The sequence below is a fragment of the Pongo abelii genome, chromosome 15, assembly GCF_028885655.2.
Source record: "Pongo abelii isolate AG06213 chromosome 15, NHGRI_mPonAbe1-v2.0_pri, whole genome shotgun sequence".
NCBI lineage: Eukaryota > Metazoa > Chordata > Mammalia > Primates > Hominidae > Pongo > Pongo abelii.
The window spans coordinates 24,502,046-24,525,895 of record NC_072000.2 but is presented as its reverse complement, the minus strand read 5'-3'; the positions used below and the strand labels follow the sequence as shown (position 1 = coordinate 24,525,895).

The following is a 23,850-nucleotide window of genomic DNA, read 5'->3' as shown; positions in this document are numbered from 1 at the left end:
CTCCTTGGCCCTGACATCTCGATTCCCATACACCTCCCTCCACCCCATCTTCCCGAGGTGAGTAGCACCCCGTGTTCCTAGTTCAGGCCCCAGCCCACCTTCCCTCGTGTTGTCCTTCTGGCCCTCGAGGCGACGCCCTTGCTTCCTTTACAGCTCTACCTTCACCCTTTGCTCTACGCAGATCTTTCTCCACAGGGCTCACGTCCCCGCGCCCCGAGCGGCCACTTAGCGCCGTCGCCGCCGGCTTTCGACGGCGAGCTGGATCTGCAGCGATACTCCAACGGGCCAGCCGTGAGCGCAGCGTCGCTCGGGATGGGAGCGGTGAGCTGGTCTGAGAGTCGTGCAGGCGAACGGCGCTTCCCCTGCCCTGTATGCGGGAAGCGCTTCCGCTTCAACTCCATCCTTGCTTTGCACCTGCGGGCGCACCCAGGCGCCCAGGCCTTCCAGTGCCCTCACTGCGGCCACCGCGCGGCGCAGCGGGCTCTGCTGCGCTCGCACCTGCGCACACACCAGCCCGAGCGCCCACGTAGTCCTGCTGCACGCCTGTTGCTGGAGTTGGAAGAGCGCGCGCTACTACGCGAGGCCCGACTGGGGAGAGCCCGAAGCTCAGGGGGCATGCAGGCCACCCCTGCCACTGAGGGCTTGGCGCGGCCCCAGGCTCCTTCATCGTCCGCCTTCCGTTGCCCCTACTGCAAAGGCAAGTTTCGCACCTCGGCGGAGCGCGAACGCCACCTGCACATCCTGCATAGGCCCTGGAAGTGCGGCCTGTGCAGTTTCGGCTCCAGCCAGGAGGAGGAGCTGCTGCACCACAGCCTGACGGCCCACGGGGCTCCCGAGCGTCCCCTGGCGGCCACCTCCGCTGCGCCTCAGCCTCAGCCTCAGCCTCCACCACAGCCCGAACCCAGATCAGTCCCCCAGCCGGAGCCGGAGCCGGAGCCCGAACGTGAGGCAACCCCGACCCCAGCTCCTGCCGCTCCCGAGGAGCCCCCAGCGCCTCCGGAGTTCCGCTGCCAAGTGTGCGGCCAGAGCTTTACACAGTCTTGGTTTCTCAAGGGCCACATGCGTAAGCACAAGGCCTCCTTCGATCATGCGTGTCCGGTGTGCGGCCGCTGCTTCAAGGAGCCCTGGTTCCTTAAGAACCACATGAAGGTGCACGCCAGCAAGCTGGGCCCACTGCGTGCCCCGGGGCCTGGCTCCGGGCCTGCCCGGGCCCCCCAGCCTCCTGACCTCGGCCTGCTGGCCTATGAGCCGTTGGGCCCAGCGCTCCTCTTGGCCCCGGCGCCCACCCCGGCCGAGCGCCGTGAGCCCCCGAGCCTCTTGGGCTACCTGAGCCTGCGAGCTGGCGAGGGCCGGCCCAACGGCGAGGGTGCTGAGCCCGGGCCCGGCCGCAGCTTCGGAGGCTTCCGCCCGCTGTCCTCTGCTCTCCCGGCCCGGGCTCGCCGGCACCGTGCGGAGGAGCCTGAGGAAGAAGAGGAGGTGGTGGAGGCCGAGGAGGAAACCTGGGCCCGGGGCAGGTCGCTGGGCCCTCTGGCTTCCCTGCACCCGCGCCCGGGTGAGGGACCGGGGCACTCTGCCTCTGCTGCTGGGGCCCAGGCAAGATCGACCGCCACGCAGGGTATGTAGGTACCCTCCGCTCTCCGGGTACGCCGCGTCCTCCTCTGACTCTTACGCCGCCACTCCCTCGTAGCTTCCTTGTTAAAAGAACTTACCTTTTATTTCTCCTGAGTTTTTTGTTTTGTTTTGTTTTGTTTTCCTGGAGGCTTTGCCATCATTTGAGAACACCTAACTCTTTAGTCACAACAAATCTAACCCCTCAGACTTTCTGTTTCCTCCTGGACCCCGAGGGGAAGCAGCACTATGGGGTGGGTGTGGGGTGGGTGCGCGGCACCTGGACAGGGTGTAGGCCCCCCTGACTTCCTCTTAATGTATGTGTTGCAGAAGAGAATGGGCTGTTGGTTGGAGGGACCCGGCCTGAAGTGGGCCGGGGCGCCACCGGCAAGGATTGTCCCTTCTGCGGAAAATCTTTCCGCTCAGCACATCACCTCAAAGTGCATCTGCGAGTGCACACAGGTGAGGGAGGCAGCCTCCGGCGTGGAGAGGGGACTGGGGGCGGGCAGAAAGGTGAGGGCTACCGAAACACTAGGAGGTGAAGTTTGTTCCGAAGCCTTCAGTTTGGCTGGATGAGATCACTTGGGAAACGCTCCTTTATTAAATCAAAGTGGGTGGGAGACGCAGTGCCCTTTCTTGGTTCTGAGAATGAGGTCTGTAAATTGGGCGAAATTCGGGTGGTTGCGTGCAAGTGATCGTGACCCCGTGACCCTATCGCACCCACTCTCCCCAGGCGAGCGGCCCTACAAGTGTCCGCACTGCGACTACGCGGGCACCCAGTCCGGCTCGCTCAAGTATCACCTACAGCGCCACCACCGGGAGCAGAGGAGCGGGGCCGGCCCCGGGCCACCCCCGGAGCCACCACCTCCTTCCCAGCGGGGTTCGGCCCCGCAATCTGGAGCCAAGCCGCCTCCGCAGCCTGCGACGTGGGTGGAGGGCGCCTCAAGTCCCCGGCCTCCTTCTAGCGGTGCTGGGCCGGGGTCCCGTCGGAAGCCCGCCAGCCCTGGGAGGACCCTGCGCAACGGGCGAGGCGGTGAGGCCGAACCCCTGGACCTGTCCTTGCGGGCAGGGCCGGGAGGCGAGGCCGGGCCTGGGGGTGCCCTCCACCGCTGCCTCTTCTGCCCTTTCGCCACTGGAGCCCCAGAGCTCATGGCCTTGCACCTTCAAGTGCACCACAGCCGCCGGGCTAGGGGCCGCCGGCCACCTCAGGCTGACGCGTCCCCGCCCTATGCCCGAGTACCATCAGGAGAGACCCCTCCCAGTCCTTCGCAGGAAGGGGAGGAGGGCTCCGGGCTGTCCAGACCCGGAGAGGCAGGGCTGGGGGGGCAAGAACGGTAGTGAGCCCTCAGGGGCGATTAGCTTAGTGAGCTTACCCCGCCGGAGCGGGGGAGCGCTAGAGGTAGTTGGGTAGAGAAGCCAGCAGGGGGCAGCGTGGGACCCCTATCCCAGCCCCAGGCGGACCAGAGGTGGAAGGGGCGGCGGGCGTAGGAGGGTGGGCTGGCGGTACCCACCCAGCCCAAGGGAGTCACAGTGCCTTAGAAGTGGCAGAGGTGAGGGTCAAAGAACGGGGTCCCTGGGCTGGCAGAGAGGGTTTGTGTCCCTGTTGAGGAGCCACTCTGCCGGTCTTTGCTGGTCCATAGGCGTGAGAGTTTATTTTTGTATAAGGGGTGAGGGTGGGGGGCACTGTACCCTTCTAGCCCCATCAGGGGCCCTGTAGACGTCGCTATTTTTGGTACGATTCCTGTCATCCCTATTGCAGAGTCGTGTCCCCAATAAACAGGTGTCTTGAGGCACAGGGCCCTGTGTCTGTCTGCCTACCTATGTCCTGCTTCCCTCTTTGGGTCCTTCTGTCAGGAAAGTCACCTCTTCAGACACTTAGTTATCACCCAAAGAGTTTGATAAGAAATGCAGAATATTGGGTTTTACCCTCAGGTTTCTATGCAGCAGCTCTGATGGGGCCCAAGAATTAGCATTTAACAAATAGCCAAGCAAGTTCTCACGCACTGTGGCCAGAGGACCTCATTTTGAGAACTGCTGGACTGTGCTGGATCCCAGTTTGTCTGTGACCAGTTCAGCCTCAAGGAGTAGGTGCAGTGTGGGAGAAGGAGCTTCAGAGAGTGTGTGGAACCTCTGGGAGCCACTGTGGAGGAGACACATTCTCCCAGGCTCATACACAGTCAGCTAGCTCTGGGCCTGGGAGGGGTAGAGGGGACTTTCCAGTCTTGGTTTTATTTTCTGTGTTCTAGTTGAGGGCTGGTTGAGGGAAAGTGCTCAAGTTATTTATCACCTTAATCCAGAGGACTACTCTAGCTCCTTGGAGGCAAAGTGTGAGTAAATATGTTTAATATAACAATAGTATTATAATAACAGTAATTACATATATAAAGTCTACAGTTCCCCTGTTGCACCCTCCTATTATTGTTTGCATAGCTTCATTTCTTGTGATACCTCAGAATGGAGTCACCAGGAACTCCAGTTGACCTGGCAGAGATGATTCTTCTCAGGGAAAGTCAGGGGGTGAGAAAAGAGGAGAACATGGGCTGCCAGGGAGGGCTGGCATGGGAGTGATGTCCTGGATACAGTGGCCCAGGATGGGAAAGCACCGGAAGAGGGATAACGTCCCCACCTCCAGGGTATGAAGGCAAGCAGTGTAGCTGCTCTGGCTCCTGAAGGAGAAGGCACCAAGCTAGGGAGACTAGAGATAGTGGTGGCAGGGCAATACTCTGGTCGTTAGACCTCCTCTGTGTCCAGGAAGCAGAGGGAAGAAATTCAGTGATCGCCCAGTGCTCCATTATGCCCCACTGCCATCCCAGCCCAAAGTGTGCTGAGAGGAGAAGCTGCACGCAAGTTCTGGGTCTTCTCTAGAAGCCAGGAGAGAAGAGGGAGATGAGTTGGGAGAGGGAAGAAGCTGACTCCCAGGAAGCCGGGGACAGGAAGGAAGGTACATGCAAGATGGAAGGAGTGTTGGATGTGGTAGAAATTGGGGATGCTGACTCACCCTGGTCACAGAGGCGTGGTGGGGTCACTCAGGGCTCGAGCATGACTCTGGGGGGAGAGAAACTACAGTGAATTTAGGGACATATTTCTTGTCCTTCTCTCTCTTTCTTTTCCTCCATTCCTTCCCACAAGCCTGTCAATTCACCTCTCTTTCCTACCCGAAGTCCTTGAATTTTGCTATTTACTTTTATTTTTTTAGAGACAGGTGCTCACTGTCGCCCAGGTTGGAGTGCAGTGGCACAAACATGGCTCACTGAAGTCTTAACCTCCTGGGCTCAAGAGATCCTCCTGCTTCAGCCTCTCGAGTAGCTGGGACTATAGTTGTGCACCCCTCAAAAGTCCAGCTAATTAAAAAAATTTTTTTTTGTAGAGATGGGGTCTCACTATGTTGCCCAGGCTGGTCTTGAACTCCTGGGCTCAAGTGATCCTCCCACCTCGGCCTCTGAAAGTCTGGGATTACAGGTATGAGCCACCTTACCTGGCCTGAGTTTTGCCATTTTAACCCAAGTCCAAGCCAGGCCATTGGCATTCTCCCCTTTCCATCCACCCCAGCACTATACTCCTTATTTAAGATTCCTTTTAACCTATGACCTTGATGCCTCTTAGCAAGGTCCCGGGGAGAGGAGAAAGGTAGACAAGATAATAAATCCAGTCTGTAACCTCAGCTGGGAGCACAAGTTCACAGTTTTCCCCCAAACCCCCTGGGGTTGAATGATCAGAAAAGCCCATCCAGAAAGCAGCCAAAGAGATCACCTTGTTCCCAGCCTCATTGTAGGAACTTACCTGTCGGGATAGCCCTAAGATCCCTCGACTGGCCAGGGTGGGAGTGCTGCTCCCAGGGTGGGGGGTTTGCAGGCTGGGGCTGTTTCTTGGTCCTGGGGACACATCTCCAGAAGAGTCAAGTGTTTCTGGGGCTGAAGGGGAAGCTAGGGTGAGAGCAGAGTACAGAATCCCTCCAGATTACCTTAAGCAACCAAGCTGCTCCATCAGGGAAGAAAAAGCTCCATAGCAACAGGAAGCTGTGAGTCACCATAGCGATCCAGTTGCAAGGGAACCCCCTACCAAGAGGCAGGAAATTGTCAGCAGCATCATTAGAGCAACCAGGGAAGAAGCGACAGGAAACTATAAGGATTGCCGTGGTGAACCAGGAGGGTACAACAGGAAGCTGAGGCAGTTTCCATAGAAACCCAAGAAGAGCTAGAGAGAGAGGTACAGAGGAAGTGCTTCTTAGCAACAGGCTGTTGTAAGCATCACCGTAGCAACCAGATGGAAGGCTCTTTTAGCGGTGGGGAAGCTGTACATAGTTGTCATGGCAACTGGGCTTCTTGGCTAGAAAAAGGAATTGCTCAGCAGCAAGCAGCCTGAACATCACCACCATGACCGAGCTGTTGGGAGCCACCCCTTGAGAGGTGCCTCACCCAGGGAAATTTGCTTGACGTCCAGATCCCAGGCCTCCTCCTCGACGCGGGCAGGCAGGGAGCAGGCTCCCGGCGAAAGGCCGGGAAGGGAGGGGCCGGCATGCTCAAAGGATGACACGGCCACGGAGGCCCGGGTGCGGGCGGCTGCAGAGAGTGGGGAGTGGGGGGTGGGGTGCTGGTGTGGGAAAGCCCTCTTGGCTCCTTGGAATGACCCTCAGTCTCACAGAGGGCCTCCCAGCCAGTCCCACTGATTTGGGGACGAGATGCTTTTCCTGACTTTCCACCACACCTCCCCTTTGTATCCTCATTGTCAAGGTCTTCACTCCTGGGGGCCACCCCCCAGCACCCTGGCCCTCACCTCTTCCAGTGAGCAGGGCACTCAGCGTCCGCTCCCCAAGGGCTTTGATGTCCAGGAAGGGTTTATTCCCAATGCCCATGGACACCATCTGCTGCACTCGGAGCTCTGGAGAATAGGGACACTTGTTACCAACTTCTTCCTGCCCTTCTCTCTAGCCCTAGCATGTCATGGTTGACTTTTTTTTTTTTTTTTTTCCTTCCCAATCCTCATTCCTCCCTTTCATTCCTCTGGTGTCTCTTTTTACTCCTCCTGTTGACTATCACAACATGGATGGCAATGATGGTGTGACTTCCTCCTCAGATATCTGGCTCTTCTCTCCAATATGTTGCATCCTGCCCATTCGGCATCCCAGCTGCCTAATTTCTACTCTGCATCTTGGGCATTAAGAGAAAAAAAAAAAAAAAAAAAACCTCACATTTTTACATACCTTTACAGTTTACAAGGTGCTTCCATATATTTGACCTTACCTAATCATCCCTATTACACTAAGATGAAGACATTACTATTTCATTTTTCAGACGAGCAGAATGAAGTTCAGAAAATTCAAACCAAGGTAAAGCCCAGCAAAAAAACAAAAATAAAAATAAAACTAACAAACAAAAAACTAGTCCAGGTCACACAGCAAGTAGCAGCAGTTCTTAAATCCAAGTGAGCAGTTTCTCACCTTTTTTCCCAGCCATTTGCTTTATTAAAAAAATTTTTTTAAAAATCCTTTAAAGACAGAGTCTTGCTCTGTCACTCAGGCTCAAGTGCAGTGGCACCATCATAGCTCACTGTAACCTTGAACATTTGGGCTCAAGGGATCCTCCTACCTCACCCCTCAAATAGCTAGGACTATAGGTGCGCACTACCCTGCCCAGTTAATTTTAAAATTTTTTGTAGAAACAGGGTCTCACTATGTGCCCAGGCTGGTCTTGAACACCTGGCCTCAAACAATCCTCCTACTTTGGCCTCCCAAAATGCGCTGGGATTACAGGCGTGAGCCACTGCACCTGGCCCCTACTTGCTCTTGCTTCCCTGAAATTTCCCAGCTTTCTCTTTCTTTTTGGTATATCTTAGGCTCATTTCTACCTCAGTAATCTCTCAAGCCAAATCTTGAATCTTATTATAAGCCATTCTTTCTTCATCCTATAAACTGTTTTCCCAAGCAGTTCACACACTCTCCAGAAAACTTCCTGCTATAACCTGACTCCAAGCACCCCCTTCCTCAGCTCTGCCCAGTACCCTTGTTGTGGGCTGCCTGTCTCCACAGCAGCTGGGCAATAGAACTTGTCCACTTGAGTTTGATCTCTGGTGAGGTTGCCTGCAGAGTGTATGCCTCTCGTGCACGCCGCCGCCTAAACCACAACTCAAAGCAGAGTCCGCTGTCCCCAATGTTTTCTGTCAGCCCCATGTCAGCAGTCTGAGGAAGAGCAGAGGGCAGCGGGTGAAGACAGAGTGAGTCCTGGCTGGGTGGCGCCACATGGCAAGCACTGGGCTTCGCCTGGCATTTGATAGATGTTCAGTAAACGTTTGCTCAACACCTATCATGTGCCAAATGCTCTACATTTAGTCTTCATAACAACCATAATTTACAGAAGAGGAAATGAGGCCAGAAACATAAGCAACTTGCACAAAGGCTTCTCACAGCTTATTAGAGCCGGAATTGGACCCAGGCCTTTTCCTCTATGCTATACTCGTGCAGGGGGTACAAAGTCTAGAAACCCTTAGAATCCATTCCACACTGCCTGATCCAGGACCATAGGTTGCTATAAATGCTTATCTGGATATCAAGGCTGTTTCCCTAAAGCAAAGCCTCCCTCTTCTTGGATTCTTTAGTCAAAGTATAGTGTGCTTTCTCCTCATGCCCTAGGAACGACCCCTAATTCCAAAGGCATGTGTGTCCTTAGTGGGAAAGTCCCTCTTCTAGTCTGGTTTGGAATGCTTCCTAAGTGTTCTGCATGAATGATAAGGAAAACCTCCTGAGGTAGACCAATGACAGGACTTCTAACATCCCCTGACACCCTAACTCGATAGTCGATTACAAGCCAAAGCCTATTCTAGATGATGCAGATTCTGAACCTGTGTTGGGGTTGAATTTCCAGAACATCCTGAGCTCTCAAGAAGAGAATGACTTCCTGTCACCTCCACCACTCACTCCAGGAATTGTACCTTAAAGGCCTGCTTGTAAACAAACATCTCTGACCCCCCTTCAGGGCCCTTGAGCTTGCTGAACAGGAGGAGATGCTCAAAGAGAAAGACATGGCGAAGGCACTTCTTTCGGCCACAGATGACAGTGAAGGGGTCTCGATGCAAGAGCTGTCCCTGCTCCTTCAGATCTATCTGGAGAAAGGAAAAAGAAAAGTGGTTGGCCCAGAGGCCCTTTGTTTGTATTTTACAGGGAGCAAAAATAGATTTATAGGGCAAGGGGCCTAATGCACTGGTTCTTAGGTAGAGTCAGGAAGTCAGGGAAGCCCTCAGCCTAGGGTCCATCCATTGGTCACCATGCACAGCACACCCAGCTGAGCAGCACAGCCCTGCCTCTGAAGATGGCAAGGTGTACTGCATAGTAGGGTTTATAGCCGCCTGTGGGGAAGCCTTTGCATGCTGGGGATCCAGGAAGAGAATCAGCAAAGAACTGAAAGGGAAATAGGTCTATTCCAGAGGAGGATACAGGATTCCAACATGTTCTGGAACCTCAGGGCTGGAAAAAGACTAGGTAGACAAGACAAGGTATGTGTTGGGTGTTGAGGTGCAGGAGGAAGTATGGGGTAGATGGGGAAAGATAACAGTTAGGAAAGGAACAGGAGTGTACAAGGCAGATGTAGGAGCATGGGATGTTGGGAGGACATAACTTCTTTATTTACAAATGAGGAAAGTGAAGTCCAGTGAAGTTCAGTGACTCAATCAAGGCCACCCAGCTGGTTAGAACTTAGAGCCTGGAGCCCTCTGACCTGGAGCCTGGGCTGGGCAGTTTGAGCAGCAGTGACTGGAGCTAGGGCCTCACCTCACAGCCACGCACCGCCTCCACGGCCAGCAGGTCTCTGCCACGGGCCTCTTGTTCCTGGAGCAGCTGTACAGCAGCCCCAAGGGCCTGGCGCTCAGAACTGAGCTCAGGCCCAGCTTCCCTCAGGAGCTCCTCCAGGAGCCGCCCATACCGAGCCAGCTGTTCCAGAGGCTGCTGCAGGGCTCGGGGCAGGTAAGGGCCAGCCTCCGTGGAGCCCTAGGTTGAGGAGGACACAGACAGGGATGAGGGGAGGGCTGAAGCCTCTGGGGGCCAAGCTCAGGAGTTGGGGGGTAGGTGGGTGATACCCTAGGCTTTTGGGTATAGATGAAGCCCAGATACTCCCTAAAGTAAGGCAAAACCATTCTCCCTGGAAAGAAAGCAGGTGGGGGCCTGCAGGCCAGCAATCATTGTCTATATCTTGAAGGGAAATGGAAGAAGAATCAAAATAGTAATCCCCTGTACTCTCTGGCTTTGAACTTTTCTTTTCTTTTCTTTTTTTTTTTCCCTGAGATGGAGTCTTGCTCTGTCGCCCAGGCTGGAGTGCAGTGGCACAATCTCGGCTCACTGCAAGCTCTGCCTCCCAGGTTCACGCCATTCTTCTGCCTCAGCCTCCCGAGTAGCTGAGACTACAGGTGCCCGCCACCACGCCTGGCTAATTTTTTTTTTTGTATTTCTAGTAGAGATGGGGTTTCACTATATCGGCCAGATAGTCTTGATCTCCTGACCTCGTGATCCACCCGCCTTGGCCTCCCGAAGTGCTGGGATTACACGTGTGAGCCACCACACCCGGCCATTGGCTTTGAACTTTTAGTCACTTGTACGTCTTTTGATGTGAGCTCTTCTGATGCTCAGATCCTCCCTGTGAGCTGGCTATAGTGACTGTTGCCCCCATTTACCAGATGTGGAAGTAGAGGCCCAAAGGAATCAGGAGTCCTGCCCAGTCCCTCAGGTGGACTGGATAAGAACCTGGCCTCACCAGTCCGGTGCTTGTCCCACCCTCGGCAATTCTAGGAGATGATTGGTAGGTGATGTTCCTGGGCACATCCAGGAAAGCTTTTTTTCCCTGAGGGATTTGTTGGGTGGGTTTTTAGGTCTTCCTGGCCCCTCTACTTTTCTTCTGAAGGTTGGAGAAAAAGTTACCTTGCTTGAGGGACTGAGCGCAGCCAGACCATTCTCCAGTTTGTGTCGGTGCTTCACATACTGTGCATAAAGGCTGAACTGGTCCCCCTGTGCCAGTAAAGAACAGATAAGGTGTCCCCGGTGAGGCCCCTGCAGACAAGCCTCTCTCTTCCCCCTCTCTATCCTCTCTGTAGCCCAAATGAGGGATGGGTCACCAGGGAGCACTCAGCCTACCAGGGAGGGAAGGGCTCCCTGTGGAGAGAGCATAGTCCAGGCAGCTGTTGAGAGCAGGGCGCAGAGGCTGAGTAGAGGCAGAAGTGCCCACAGAACAGGGCTGGGCCCCAAGGTCATGGACCACACATAGGAGGAGAGGGCCGTGGGTACAGAGAAAGAGGGACAGATGGATGAGGCTGGAACAGAGAAGGGAGAGCACTTGGAAGAAGTTGAGGGGATCACTCACGTGGCGAAGGAAGCAGGCCCCAATGCGTAGGGGGTGGGTGGCGCAGCCCTGAAGCTCCCGCAGAAAGTGTGTCCGGTGGAAGCTGCGAAGCCTTTCTCGGGCACTCAGGGCAGCAGCCCAGGTGCCCCGAAGTTCAGGAGTCAGCTCAGGCCCAGGGGGTGGCACTGGCTCACTCAAGGTGGCCACATAATCTTGTTCACAGGCAATCAGCTCAGACACCAGACGCTGCTGGGCACTGCAGGCACAATAGGAGTGGCAGAGGAGGTGTGGGAGGGAGCCAGTACCCCCAACAATGTCATCGTCTTTTCCTACTGGGCAGTTGGCTCCGCCTCTTAGCCAGTTGGGCTGGGATCTCACCTGATGCTTCGCTTGCGCTCCATCCGGGGGGTGCCTACTCCCCAGGGTCCATCTGGCCCCCCAGCCCGGCCCAGCAGCACGTGTTCCCGTGGTGAGCACGTCCTGTCCACCACCTCAGTGCTGGTAACCTCCAGGCCTCGGATCAGCACAGCTCTGGGGGGCCTGCCCTCTGCTTCTGCAGCCAGCTCAGGGCCCTCTTCCTCACAGTCCTCTCCACATGGGGCCAGGGAGCAATGGGATGGGGCTGGCCGTGGCCCAGGGCTGCTGGGGAGCAGCAAGGAGCTGAGGCTGGGCGAGGGGCTGTGGGGCCCCCACTGGGCCCCTCCACTACTGGCACTGTCTGCCCGCCGTCGTCGGTAGCCCCGCGGGCTCGCCTCCTCTCCCAGGTGTTGCTGAATCCTCCTCTCCAGTTCTTGGCAGCGGGCCCGGCAGCGGCCCCATTCTCGCAGGGCTGCTGGGCTGCCCAGGTCCAGGGCCAGGGCCCGCATCTCCTGGAAGGTGCCGGCACTGGGCTCTGGGGCCCGCCGCAGGGCCAGTGCAGCCAGCACAGCCTCCCGACCCGGCCCAGCTCCTGCCAGCCGAGCAAAGCCCTCATCCACCCATTCATGTGCCTACAAAGTCAAAGGGGTTGGGGATGGGAGAGAAAGGGTAAGGGCCTGTGTTGCTCACGAAGGATGCCCAACGACAGCCCTTGTCCTCTTGCCTGTGGCCTCCCAATACCCATCACTCTCCCATTTTCCCACTGTTCCAGCATCACTGCCTAACCATGTCACTCGGAGTTGGTATGGAGATGGAAGAGCCTATGTAAAAGAATAACCAGTACTCATACGACGTTTATGAGTGGCAGGCTCTGTGCTAAGGGCTTTTATGTATTGCCTCGTGTAATCCCCACAGCAGCCCTGTGAGGTAGATCTATGGAGGCACAGTCAGGTTTAGTATCTTGTCCCAGGTCATTCAGCAAGGAGGTGGCAGAGCTAAGAGCAAAAACCTAGGAGATGGGCTCCTCGGCCTCCACTTTTAACAACTTGATTAGCCTCTCCAGGCAGAAAGGAAGTGAATAAATGGAAACGGGGGCACAGAAGGAAAAGGCTCTGCGTGCACCTGCTGGAAGAAGCGCTGTAGCCGCAGGGCCCGATGGAGGCCACTTTCAACCTGCTCCAGCCGCTGTTCAAAGATATCCAGCACCTTCTGGGAGGTGGCATTCTCCTCCAGAGCCAGGGCCTCCCGTGCCTGGGCCAGGCGCTCCTGGAGAAGGGAGGCTGCGCTCAGACCTGGTCCTCACTCCTAGGTAGTCTCCCCCTGCCTCCTCTCACCTGCCCTCCAGCCCCTTCTCACCTGGACCTCAGCGCTGAAAGCCCGGAATCGCAGCTCTGTCTCCTGCAGGGCAGACAAGGTGTCCCCAGGCATAGCAAAGCTTGCCAGCTGCTCCTCCCCTGGGCCTGAGAGCCACTGCAACACCTGAGGCAGATGGGGTGGGAGGGCAGGGGGTCATGGAGTGGAAAGGCAAGGAAGGGCTGAGATCCAGCATCAGCCCCACCACCCCAATCTATAGAACTTTGAGTGAACCATTGCATCTCATCTGCAATGTGGGAATGACAACAGTGAATGGTAATAGTTTCCACAAGGGTCAAATGAGAAACCGAGTAAGAAATCTTTGGTAAGGCAGATGAGAGGGAAGCTGGGCTGATGGGAAGCACTGAGGGAGGTGGGTCAAAGTTCCAGGGCTATGCCCGAGGGTGAAGTACATCAAACTGGGGTGAACCAAAGGCAGGATGAGGGTCATAGGGATGACTGAGGGCCTTCACCAAGCCTTGGCAACTGGTGGGAAAGGGTCCCAGGGACCAAGCCTGGAGAAACAGCACAGAAGGGGTATGTGTGTGTGTGTGTTTGTGTGTGTGTGTCCGGCTTTAATTTCCTAATATGGGGCTATATGAACTCTCATGCTGGTTCTGAGATGTTTGACCAAAAAGGGATGATAATATTTTCTTCTGAAGAAAGGCTGGAAGCTGGGGGTGGGACAGCCTGAGGATGAGAAGTCTGAGACTGTTCCTAATAGCCAGTGCCAACAATAACCACTTTTATAGTCCTTTGCTGAATTCATTTGATCTTTCTAACCACGTTGTGAGTTAATTGTTACCATCCGCATTCTACAGATGAGGACTTGGGAACTCAGAGAAGCTTCATGACTTGTCCAACATCTTACACATGGCAGAACTAGAACTCAAGCTGAGCACATTAGACTCCAAATCTTGTTTTTAAACAGTTGGGGAAACAGCTAACAAGCAGGTAAGCAAACAGGAGGAGATGCAACCTATCTCTAGGATATTGGCTTAGAGGAAGCCAATATGAAGAAATCCTAGGAAACAGAAAGTCTTGGCCCCCGCTTTAGCACCAGCCCTGAGGTGACCTTTCCCCTGATGTCCACATGCAGGTCCATGAAGTGTCCATTCACCATGCTCGGGGCTAAGGAGGAACAATCAGATTTCAAAGCCCCCTGTACCCCACATGATAGGGTGGAGAGCAAATCCCTATGGGGCTTTTAACCCCAGGAGGGAAGAATCAAGGTTCAGAGAAGCCAGCCTTATTCCTGAATCTTCCCCACAAAGAAGCCTGTAGTTCCTCTTAGGTGCTTTCAATGCTCTCCCCTTCCAAGGTGGAGGGAGGTGGGACCTTTCTGGCCTCAGGTCTGGGGGATGACATCGCATAAGGAGTTAAGGGTGTGTGTGTGGCAGTGTAACTAATGAGCTGGTATCAATAGACTTTTATTATTTTTCAGCTAAGGTGGTAGGCACTCCAGAGTTGATCAGCTCTTCAGAATCCCCTAGGGCAGCTGAGCATCTCTCACAATCTCTCAGCATTTTCGATCAAGTTTAAACAGTGGGGAGGGGGAGGATCTGGCTTTTCTTTACTGGTGCTATGATGCTCCCACCCTCTTGTTGAATCTCATACTGACCAACAAATGTGAGGAGGAGGGAGGGACGTTCAACCAAGCCAGGCTAGAAGAACACCATCAACTATAAGTACCAACGGGAAAGTTGCTGGAGGCCACACTCCCAGGCTGAGTAAGAGGGACAAGGGGATCCTGGCTCACCTGCTGGAGTCGCCGCAGGCACTGCCGCTGCTCTTGCTGCTGCACGTGCAGGTTGGAGAGGCGCACAAGCTGGTGAATGGCCTCGTCCACTTCCTGATACAGTGTAGCTGGGCCTTGGCCCTCCAGCCTGGGGAAGGAACACAGAAGAATGAATCATTTCCCTTGTAGAGCCCCTCAATTCTGTCCTTCCGTGCCTCTGAGGGATGCAAACATGAGAGGTTGCATAGCAGCATGGATCAAAAGCATGGGCTGAACCCTGACTGCTTTGGTTTGAATCCTGACTCTTTACTGACCGATGTTGGCCAAGACATTTCTGATCCTCCAAATCCTCATTTGTAATAGTAAATGGCACACAAGGATGTTGTGAGGGTTATGAGACAGTAAGTGTAAAAGCATATTATCTTGCCCAGATACATGCACAGTAAGAATGGTCTGGCAGCTAAGGTTTGTTGGCAGCCTTCGGCTGTGTCTCCACCTCCCACTTCCACCTGCCTCCGCACACCCATCCCTCGTACTTGCTGCTGTGAGTGGAGCGCAGCCTCATCAGGATGGCCCCCCCATCCCTCTGCAGTGCCGTCAGCCGGGGATCTGCCAGCACCTTCTGCAGTGGCCTGGGCATTCCCACTGCCTCCTGGGGACAGGGAGGAGTTGCCAGTTGGGGTTCCACCAGAGAGTCTCCACCCCAGCCCCATCCGAATCCCATCCCCCCACTGTCCCATCTCATTTCATACCTCTTCCTCTGGCTCTGCTGCTCCCTCCAGCTCCTCAATGGCTTGCCTTACCGAGCCCAGCACACCTTGGCACAGGCGACATAGCCTTACCACTTCCTGGAACCCACACACAGGGATGGAGTTGAGGATCAGAGTTTAAGAAGGAACTTAAGCCCTAGGGTTGGGGCGAGGTAGCCCCAGAGACTTTTATGGAGGCAATGCTGAATTCAGTTCCTGACTCTGTTGCTAACGAATTGTATGATGTTGGGTAGGTTCAGAAACCTTCCTGAACTTCAGTTCCTCAACGGTAAAGTCAGGAGAAGAAAGGCTTCTGTGATTTTGAAGGAGATGATGCCAGTTTAGCAACTAACGTGGGCCTGGCACATTGTACAGCTTGGTAACTGTGACCTTCCTTTCTCTCTGTCTTCAGTGGGGCTTCACCCTGTCACACCCCCTCTCTCTGCCTATTCATGTCAATTTCCCCTTTGACACTAAAGGCGAAGCTTAGAGACCATCTACAGACCCCTCTTTCATACTCAGCTCAGATCATGTTTATTTCTCTCTTCTTGAATACTCACAACACTTATATTCACAGAATTACATGAGATAAGTGCTGGAAGGACCTTTAGCAATTATGTTGTGATTTTTACACTTCGCGGATGAGGATCCTGAGGCCTGGATGTTGGTGCAAGGAGTGGATACAGAAAGGGCACTATTTCTGCAAGTGAGGTAAAGTAATTTGGAACAAGAACCAGCCTTCTGACTCTCAGTGCTTTCCAGAAACCCAATGACACTATCTTGCACTCTTCTCTACTTGTTTCATGATTTATCTCCCACCAAAAATCATATACTACTTAATGTCATATTAAGAATTTATTTGGCTGGGCATAGTAGCTCATGCCTGTAATCTTAGCACTTCGGGAGGCTGAGACGGGCGGATCACTGGAGTCCAGGAGTTTGAGACCAGCCTGGGCAACATGGCAAAACCCCGTCTCTAAAAAAAAAAAAAAAATGCAAAAATTAGCTGGGTGTGGTAGCACATGCCTGTAGCCGCAGCTACTCAAGAGGTTGACGTGGGAGGATTGCTTGAGTCCAGAGGGTCGAGGCTGCAGTAAGCTGTGATCGAAGCATTGCACTCCAGCCTGGGTGACAGAGTGAGACTGTCTAAAAATAATAATTATAATAATTTAACATACTCCTCTTATCTCCCCAGTAGACCACGGCGCAGTGCACATGTTTTCCTCATGATTTGGGAGCCATAAATACTTGTTGAATTGAATGGAATGGAAACCACTTTTTTGCAACCCTATGGTATGTCCTGGACCTGGCCTCTCTCCTAGAATGTCTTCAGCTGGGTTATTCCTGGCTGCCAGCATGCTAGGTGGTAGAGGGGAAGCTTACCTGGTGTATCTCTACCCAGTGACTGGGAGAGGGGTCCCTGTGACCTCCTAACTCCCACTGCAGCTCCTCTGGCTTGGCCACTCTTTTCAGATCATTCTGTGACAGCACCTCAGCACCCTGTAGAGGGTAAGGCAGGGGGTTTCTTCCTGGGCACCTAAGGACTCAGAAACCAGCCTGGGGCTCCAGCCAGCCTCTTCTCCTCTCTCCACTACTGATGGGAAACCAGGTGGGAATGAAGGGCTCAAACCTGAAATCCGCAGAGTTCAGTTGGAAGGTCATCATGAACCAGAATCAGCAGCCGCTGCACAAGGGGAGGATCTCCTGAGTCCTAAGGACAGAGAAGAATAACCCTAAACTGGGCAACTGGGTGTCCTGGACTGGCCACTAGTGAAGAGTGAGGATCCAGGGGAACTGTCTGTTCAAGGGGTGGTTACCTGAAGTTGGCTCAAGACAGGAATGAGTGCCAGAGGCAGTGGAGGTGCCTGGCGAAGGTCCAGCAGGACGGACAGCCCCAGTATCTGTAGATCAGGCCTGTGGGAGCAGGAAGAGCCAAGGAGGCTGCTGTGTGTGTGTTTTGGGGGATAGCAGATAAGGCAAGGCAGACATACAGGGTCTGTTTTTAGTTAATAGTCCTCAGGAGAAATTAGTTGCCGGTACATTTGGGAAGAAATGGGCAAAGGGCCAAATTCTGGGATGTGTGTATAAGAGGAAGTGACCTAGCAGTCAGGAGTCTATATTCATATGGCTACTAGGTCAAGGGATTAATGTCTGGAAAGTTAAGAATTCTGTTCTGGAATGGCATGCATTCAATGTCAGCCTGTAGTATGGTGCCTAATAGGTACCCGGTGCTCAATAAATGTTTGTTGAATAAGTGAACCAATGTCCTGATGATCTTGGTAGGGTTGGAAGAGAGTGAAAGTCAACAGTGTTGCTTTTGAGGATCAGTGAAGATGTGAAGCTGGAGGTCAGGGTCAGTAAGGCCAAAGGTCAATGACTTGAAATCTGAAGGTTGAAGAAGTAGGTGTCCTTAGAGGTCAGAAGGTCAGTGTCCTGAGAAGAAGTAGGTGAGGGTCCTCATGAATCAGGAGGTTAGTGTCCAGGGTGCCAGGACTGGGCCTCGGTTACCTGAGCAGTGAGTGGAGGTAATGAAGAGTTGTGTTCAGCGTGTCTTGGGAGGGTGGGGGCTCCTCAGGAGAGCACGGTGGGGTAATGGTCAGCAGAGCTCGCCCACTCTGGTCCACCCCTCCTGAAGACACAAAATGGCCAGGCTGTCCTGGCTGGGAGCAGTCCATGCCTACCTCCTTTCCACCCTGCCTCCCCCAGTCCCCAAGCCCACCCAATTGCTTCTCTTTCCCAGTCCTTTTTCCCTTCACCCACTGATGCCCACTGACCCGTCAGGATGAGGAATCCAGATGCCATCAAGTCCCAAGCTACATCAGGGTGATCAGAGACGGAGACTGGAAGGGCCTCTTCTGGAATGTTGTCCCCTTTTCCTTCCTGCACAGTCTCCAGTGGAGGTGTTGGAGTGTCAGACAGGAGGCCTTCTGGGCCTGTGTGTCCTGCACAGACACAGACAGAAAAATGGGACTGAAGTTAAGACGGTTCTGGTTGTTCTGCTCCCAGCCTAACCCTGCTCCTCCTCCTGCCCCCTCCCATAGGCCCGACCTGCTTTGGCCCTTGCCCCATGAGCCTCACTCAGTGTCATCTCACCTGCCATACACACCAGGCCTGGCCCCTCCAGCTCTCTCTCTCTGGCCCCCTCTTCTGTAGGCCCACAGGCTTCAGAGGGCTGAGGCTCTTTTTCGCCTGCTGTTTTGAGCTCTTTTGGCTCAGATTCTGGCTTCCCTGAGCCTTCATATTCCTCCTTAACCAGGCTGCATTCTGGAAGCTTGTGCTCACTTGGTGAGGGCAGATTGCCAAGGGCTTCTTGGTGGCTGGCATCTTCCTTGTCCCCAGGGCTCAGTGGGGCACTGTCCCCTCCTTGGCTAAGAGCCCCTCGACCTGCAGCTCGCTTCTTTCTTCTGTTTCCTTTGCCTGTTCTCCGAGGGGTACCAGGTGGTCCTTCAGCCCCCTGGCCTCCTCCTCCTCCTCTAAGCTCCCCTGGCCTCAGGGGGCAAGATTCGGAGGCTTCTCCCACAGCCTCTGCTGGGGGCTCAGACACCTCCAAGACTGCTGCCTCTGGGACAGCCTCAGCTCCTGGGGGAGACTCAGGGGAGGCTCCGGTGCTGCTCCCCTCACCGGGGGGGCGTGCTCCATCCTGGTCCCGAGGCCCCAGGCCCTTCTGGTGCATCCACGCCCGGTGTCTCCGGTGGCGGCCCTTCCCTCCAGCACCCTTGCGGGTGGGTACCGTCCGGACTCTGGAGAGGCCCGGGGAGCCTTCAGCATCTGTTGGGCTCCCCCTCACGGGCAGTGTCACCTCCAACAGCTCCACATACTCGCCCTCAGGTCCTTCCACAGGGGCATTGTGCCCATCCCCAGGACTCCGGGTACCCAGCGCCTCCTCAGGAAGTGGAGGGCTGGGAAGCCCTGGAGGTCCAGAGGGCAGTTCTGGGGGCAGCGTACTTGGCTGATGTCCAACCATGAGGCCCTCTTTATGCACAAATCGTGGACAGATGAGCTCAGCCCAGGGCAGCCGCTGAATCCCAGAGGGCGCAGACAGTAGGCAGGTACTGAGGCGACCTGTTGGCCGGTCCTTATTGATGCCTTGTAGCCACTCAGGTGTGAATAGGTAGGCACAAGCCTCATTGGGCACAGGAATCTCCTGCACCCGCCCACCCCCAGGGGCCAGACACTTGAGTGCTAGTCGTGGTGCTTGGGCAGCTGAGGGCACCACCTGCAGATAGAAGTCTCCTGGGCGCAGCAGTTGCCAGGGTAGGGCTGCTAGCTGCACCACCACCTGTTCATGCAGGCAGAGCGGCCACCCCTCATGGAAGAAGAGGAATCCACTGTATTGGGCCTGGGGAGAGAGGTGGGAGGCTGCACTCAGGCCTCTGCTGAAGAAACCAGCAGAAGAGGGCAGTTAGAATGGGCCCACCCTAGGCAGGACCAGCCTTATGCCTGGAAGGTTATACTCTCAGGAGAGCAGGAGGGGAGATTTGGGGTATTCAGGTGGCAGAGAGGAAGGGATTGGGACTGATCGGTCTCCCAGTAGTAGGAAGCTTCTTTAGGAAGCTAGTTCCATGTGTAGGAGGGTAAGAACTGAATCGTTACCAAGACATGGTCAGCAGATGCCATTGTCTTGGAGAAGTTAAAGACTCTTAGGAGTCTTTATATCTGTAGAAATGAAGGATCTCTGTTGACTAATGTATGGGGGAGTTAGTATCTTGAGAAATTCATATGAGGGGGAGAAGATGTCTGGAATTGGGTCTGGAGAGTTAGGGTCTTTGGGGGTCAGTGTTTCTTAGGGGTCAAGATGAATTTGGGGAAGATGAATGTGTGTGTGTGTGTGTGTGTGTGTGTTAGCATCTGAATGGTCAGTGCCTGTGAAGGTCAAAGTTTGTGGGAGGTCAGAGAATGAAGCTTAAGTGATTCTGGAGAGATCAGTATGAGGGGAGGCTGTATCTCTAGGTTAGTGGGGGCATTAGTCAGCCTGGCTAGTCTGTAGAGTGTGGCAGTGGATCTTGGGGAAGGCAGAAGAGTGATGCATGGCCACTCACACAGGCTTCCTGCTGGACCTTGGCAAGCAGGTGCTTGGCTGGTACCAGGAAGTCCAGCGTGTACCTCAGTGCGTCCTCCCGATAAGTCCTCTCCACCACCTGGAACACCTGGCCCAACAGGGTGGGGGCTGTTGCCTCAAAGGGTGGATACAGGGCGGCGAGAGTGCTCTGCACACAGTCCTCCACTGGCTCAGGCTCCTGTAGAGATAGGACCAGGCTACAGATCCCTAGAGATCATGCAATCATGGCTCCCTGGGAGCTGCACTAGTCTGGGGGTGGCTGTGTTCTCCAAAGCCCACATTGTACAATGTGGGCAAAAAGTGAGCACTCAGGAAATGCTGGCTAATGAGCCCAGAATGGGAGTGGGGCTGGGCCAGAGTGCACAAACCTGGCAGGGCACTCAACACTCAAGCTCTGAGACCTTGGCTTTGGAGATCCAGGGAGAATTTGTTGTGAATGCCCCTGATCAGGGCTGTTCCGGGTGCTCGTGAGTTGGAGTGATTGCATAGATCTTTCCCAGGAGAGAAAAGACAGGCTTCTGGGCTATCAGGGGACTGAGCTTATGGCTGAGAACTCGAGGGGATGAGGGAGATTTCCACACAGCCATCCTGCAAATCCCTTCTCATAAGACCCACCACCCAGAGTTCCCCATCTTAAGTGGAGGTGCCATCACCCACAATTCTGTCCCAGAGATGATCATTTGGTGAAAGAGAGATGGTCATTTGTATGCTAGAGATGGTCATTTGGTGGAAAGAGGAGGATGGAAAGACTGTCTGTGACTGTCTTGGGTCTTTCTAGCATCCCTCTTCCCTCTCCCACAGCGGCTCTGAAGCAATCACCCAATCTTAGAGCATGTGGGATTGGATTACAAAGAACCGGGTGGGGGCAGTTGAAAGAGAAAAAAAGTCACAAGAGGAACTTGTGGGAAGGGAGGAGGAGGCCTTGATGGTGCGCATTCGAGCTGGTCTTTTCTGATTCCAGTGGGACCTCTCTCTGCCAACCTCCACTAGGAGTCTCAAAAAGACTCAGCCCTGCTTCATCCAGACTCCCCTCCCTAAGTGAGTCAATGAGACATCTTTCTCCAACTCGTAACCTAAACAACCACCCCTTGGGCTATTCCTTTGCAAACTTCTTTTTCAAGACAGTCTTTGAAGTTCCTTTTACTGGATTTTTTTTTTTCTTTTTTGCTGTAAATGGGGAAGGGGATACTCAATGCAGCCTTTACCTTAGTCTCTACCTGCCCTACCCCCATGTCTTGCCTTTGCCACAAAACAAAATAGCTTATTTTTCTCTGAGCTCGTCCATCCAGAGTTGCCCGTTTGTCTCGACCGTCTGGGAAGTTAGGGCAACCACTCCAGAGACGGGACATTCAGTGCGTCAGCGCGCAGACCCGGCCCCAAGGTGTGTGGGCGAGCAGACAGACCACCAGTGTTCCCGGGACCAGGCGGACGCAGTGCGCGTGGGTGGGGGGAAGGTGGAGATGGGCGGGGGTGAGGCAGAGTGGGGCCGTCTGCTCCAAGGCAGGGAGTGCGGAGCTAGGGCTTGAGCAGCGAGGCAGCTGCAACCCATTAGGGGCGGTGAGCTCATGGCTGAGCGAGAGTCTCAGCCACAGGAAACGGCCGCGGCAGGAGGGGAGGAGGGGTCTGGGGAGGGAGGCGGCGGGCGGGAGCACGAAGACCCAGCCTCCTGCCGGCGGGGACCAGAGAGGAGACCAGAGAGACTGAGTCAGCTCTCCCTGGCCCAGTTCCTCTTTCTTCTTCCTCCAGCCTCCCTGCCAGAGGGTGCCCTTCCCTCCGTAGAGGGGCGGCCCCAGTAGTGCCCCTGCCCCTCCTCCACTCCCTGCGGGGAGCTCCCCCTGGCAAGGCCTCTCCCCCTCCTCCACTCTGCAGAGAGCGCCCCCTTGGCCATGCCCCCGCCCTTTTTGCAGTGGGCGCTCTCTCTGGCAGTGCCCACTCTCGCAGCGGTGCTTCAGAGTACTCTGCAGTGAAAGTTCCCAGGGCAGTGTTCACTCCTGTTGGTGTGGGCTTCTCCTTAGCATACCCTCTAGCTTCCAGCGCCCCAAGTTGCTGCTGCCAGGGTCCCCTAGTCCCTGCAGGGAGCTCCGGCTCGTGTTCCCTTCCCTCTGTAGCAGGAGTGCCCTGAGGCAGCCCTTCAGTTCCCTGCAGCAAGAGCTCTGGGGCACTTCCCTCCTCCGCAAACTCCGGCCGGCTCTGGCTGTGTCACGCCCCCTGGTATTGTGAGCTCCCGCCAAGCACCCCCAACTATCCTGAGGCAGCTCTTTTTCTCTGCGGGAATTTCCCTCTTTGGCCATGCCCCTGGACCCGGCCCAGCCACAGCTGTGGCCAGTCCCCTAGGGCCGGATGGGTGGGCCTGCCTCACCGGGTTGGGGACAGGGATGGAAAATGGTGGTTCCATGCAGGTCAGTTCTCATGACCCGAGGGGCCGGGCCTCTTCCAGGGTCGCTGCAGGACCAACCCGCAGGGGTCTCCCGCGGGTAAGGAGCTCGGACCAGGAGGGGGAGGGAAGCTCCAGGAAAGGAAGGCACAGGTCAGGACAGAGGAGGGCGGGGAGGGGGAGGTGTGTGGATTAGGGGAGAGACCCAAGGGAGGATGGGGGAGGAGGCGGAGGAGAGGAGGAAGAAAGGGTGAGGGCAATACCCGGTGGGGACAGAGCTAAACAGTCGGGCAGACAGACAGACAAATCGAAGAAGGGGGGATGGGAGGGAGGAGAGTCCCAGGAGCGCCGAACAGTCCGAGGCAGGCTCGGGAGGCACCAGGCTGGGGACTTGGGGGCCCGGAGCGGGCTGCGCGAAGGTCGAGGGGACCCAGGGGGCTGCGACGCTGGACTCACCATGGCTCGGCGCCGGGCCGCGTCCGACGCTTGGTCGGGCGGGCGGGGCCGGGCGCGCCACCGCCTCCCTCCCGCCGCTCGTGTCTCGCCGGGTCTGGCTAAGGGACAGCTCCGGCCGCGGTGGCGGCTCGGCCCGCTCCGGCTTCCAGGCCGCGGGGCCCCGCCAGGGAGGGCCGAGACGGCCGCCCCTCCCCGCCCCGCCCTTCAGCGCCCGCCCCCGCCTCCGCGCGGGACCCCTTGCCGGGACTCTGTCTCCCGCGCCGAGACTCTCTGCCGCTCCCCGGGCGTCCCCAGCCTATCCGTCCCGTTCGCCGGCAACCTTCTTTCTTCTCCGCCCCGCCCTCCAGCGGGTAACCTCGACCCTGACCCTCGGAGGCCCGCCCAGCCGAGGATGCCCCTCTTTTCCCGCCACGGCCTCGCTCCCCGCGGGATCAGTTTAGCCTCGGCAAGGGATGCTGCAAAGGCTGGGGCGTGCGTGAATTCCCTGGGGCCGCCCCTTCCCAGAACTGGGGTCTTCCTGCGGCTGGAAAGCCTCTCCGCTCTAACTCGCCCGGGACCCTCTTCTCCCATCGGTTTCTAGACTTTGGCAGGACCCAGGGCTCAAATGAGACCTTCAGGCCCCTGCCTGCCTAGCAGAGAGCGGAGGGCCGGGAAATCAGGGGATTCCCCAACCCCCCGGGGGCTTGCCCGCCCTCCTTTCCCTCCATCTCCTCGGGCCTGGAATCTCTGGGCTGACAATGGGCTCCTCTGTGTTGCCTGGGGAAGGCGGGAGTGTGCGGGAGTTAGGGAGCAGCGAAGGCTTAGGATGGGGGCGGACATCCTGGCCGAGGGGGCAGGGT

At 55.7% G+C, this 23,850-nt stretch overlaps 2 protein-coding genes across 11 annotated transcripts in view; one reads left to right on the top strand and one right to left on the bottom strand.

Annotated features, from left to right (window-relative positions):
- ZNF219 (zinc finger protein 219) overlaps positions 1-5,928 on the top strand; it is an 11,329-nt gene extending 5,401 nt beyond the window's left edge. For 4 of the 5 annotated variants that reach the window (XM_063715462.1, XM_063715460.1, XM_063715464.1 and 1 more), the window contains exons 3-5: positions 182-1,615; positions 1,939-2,070; positions 2,342-5,928. In XM_063715462.1, the coding sequence (XP_063571532.1) occupies positions 182-1,615; positions 1,939-2,070; positions 2,342-2,946 (2,171 nt within the window). In that variant the 3' untranslated portion in view covers positions 2,947-5,928. The remainder of the gene's footprint in view (positions 1-181; positions 1,616-1,938; positions 2,071-2,341) is intronic. The other variant, XM_063715465.1, reaches the window with a different exon arrangement.
- Positions 3,935-23,850, bottom strand: ARHGEF40 (Rho guanine nucleotide exchange factor 40). 6 transcript variants are annotated; one of them, XM_063715454.1, is made up of 24 exons: positions 23,012-23,849; positions 20,162-20,359; positions 18,216-19,461; positions 17,897-18,064; positions 17,631-17,751; positions 16,940-17,036; positions 16,753-16,833; positions 16,506-16,622; positions 15,126-15,221; positions 14,910-15,025; positions 14,395-14,521; positions 12,639-12,761; positions 12,405-12,548; positions 11,304-11,914; positions 10,947-11,181; positions 10,508-10,594; positions 9,368-9,583; positions 8,533-8,703; positions 7,606-7,783; positions 6,382-6,486; positions 6,024-6,167; positions 5,389-5,531; positions 4,607-4,653; positions 3,935-4,469 (listed from the first exon to the last, which is right to left on the bottom strand). In XM_063715454.1, exons 1-23 carry the CDS (start codon positions 23,012-23,014, stop codon positions 4,612-4,614), a joined length of 4,569 nt encoding a protein of 1,522 aa, XP_063571524.1. In that variant the 5' UTR covers positions 23,015-23,849; the 3' UTR covers positions 3,935-4,469; positions 4,607-4,611. The 6 variants fall into 6 exon arrangements, with proteins under 6 accessions (XP_063571524.1, XP_063571526.1, XP_063571529.1 ...); XM_063715456.1 differs by having other exon boundaries at positions 5,389-5,519; positions 23,012-23,848; XM_063715459.1 differs by having other exon boundaries at positions 20,162-20,378; positions 23,012-23,105.

Bases quoted from the DNA above. Each gene is read 5' to 3' on its own strand.
- ARHGEF40 (XM_063715455.1), bottom strand. The intron at 14,522-14,909 runs GTACGAGGGATG...TTCCTTCCCCAG, and splicing joins CGCTCCACTCACAGCAGCAA to GCTGGAGGGCCAAGGCCCAG. The intron at 12,762-14,394 runs GTGAGCCAGGAT...CATCTGCCTCAG, and splicing joins GCCTGCGGCGACTCCAGCAG to GTGTTGCAGTGGCTCTCAGG.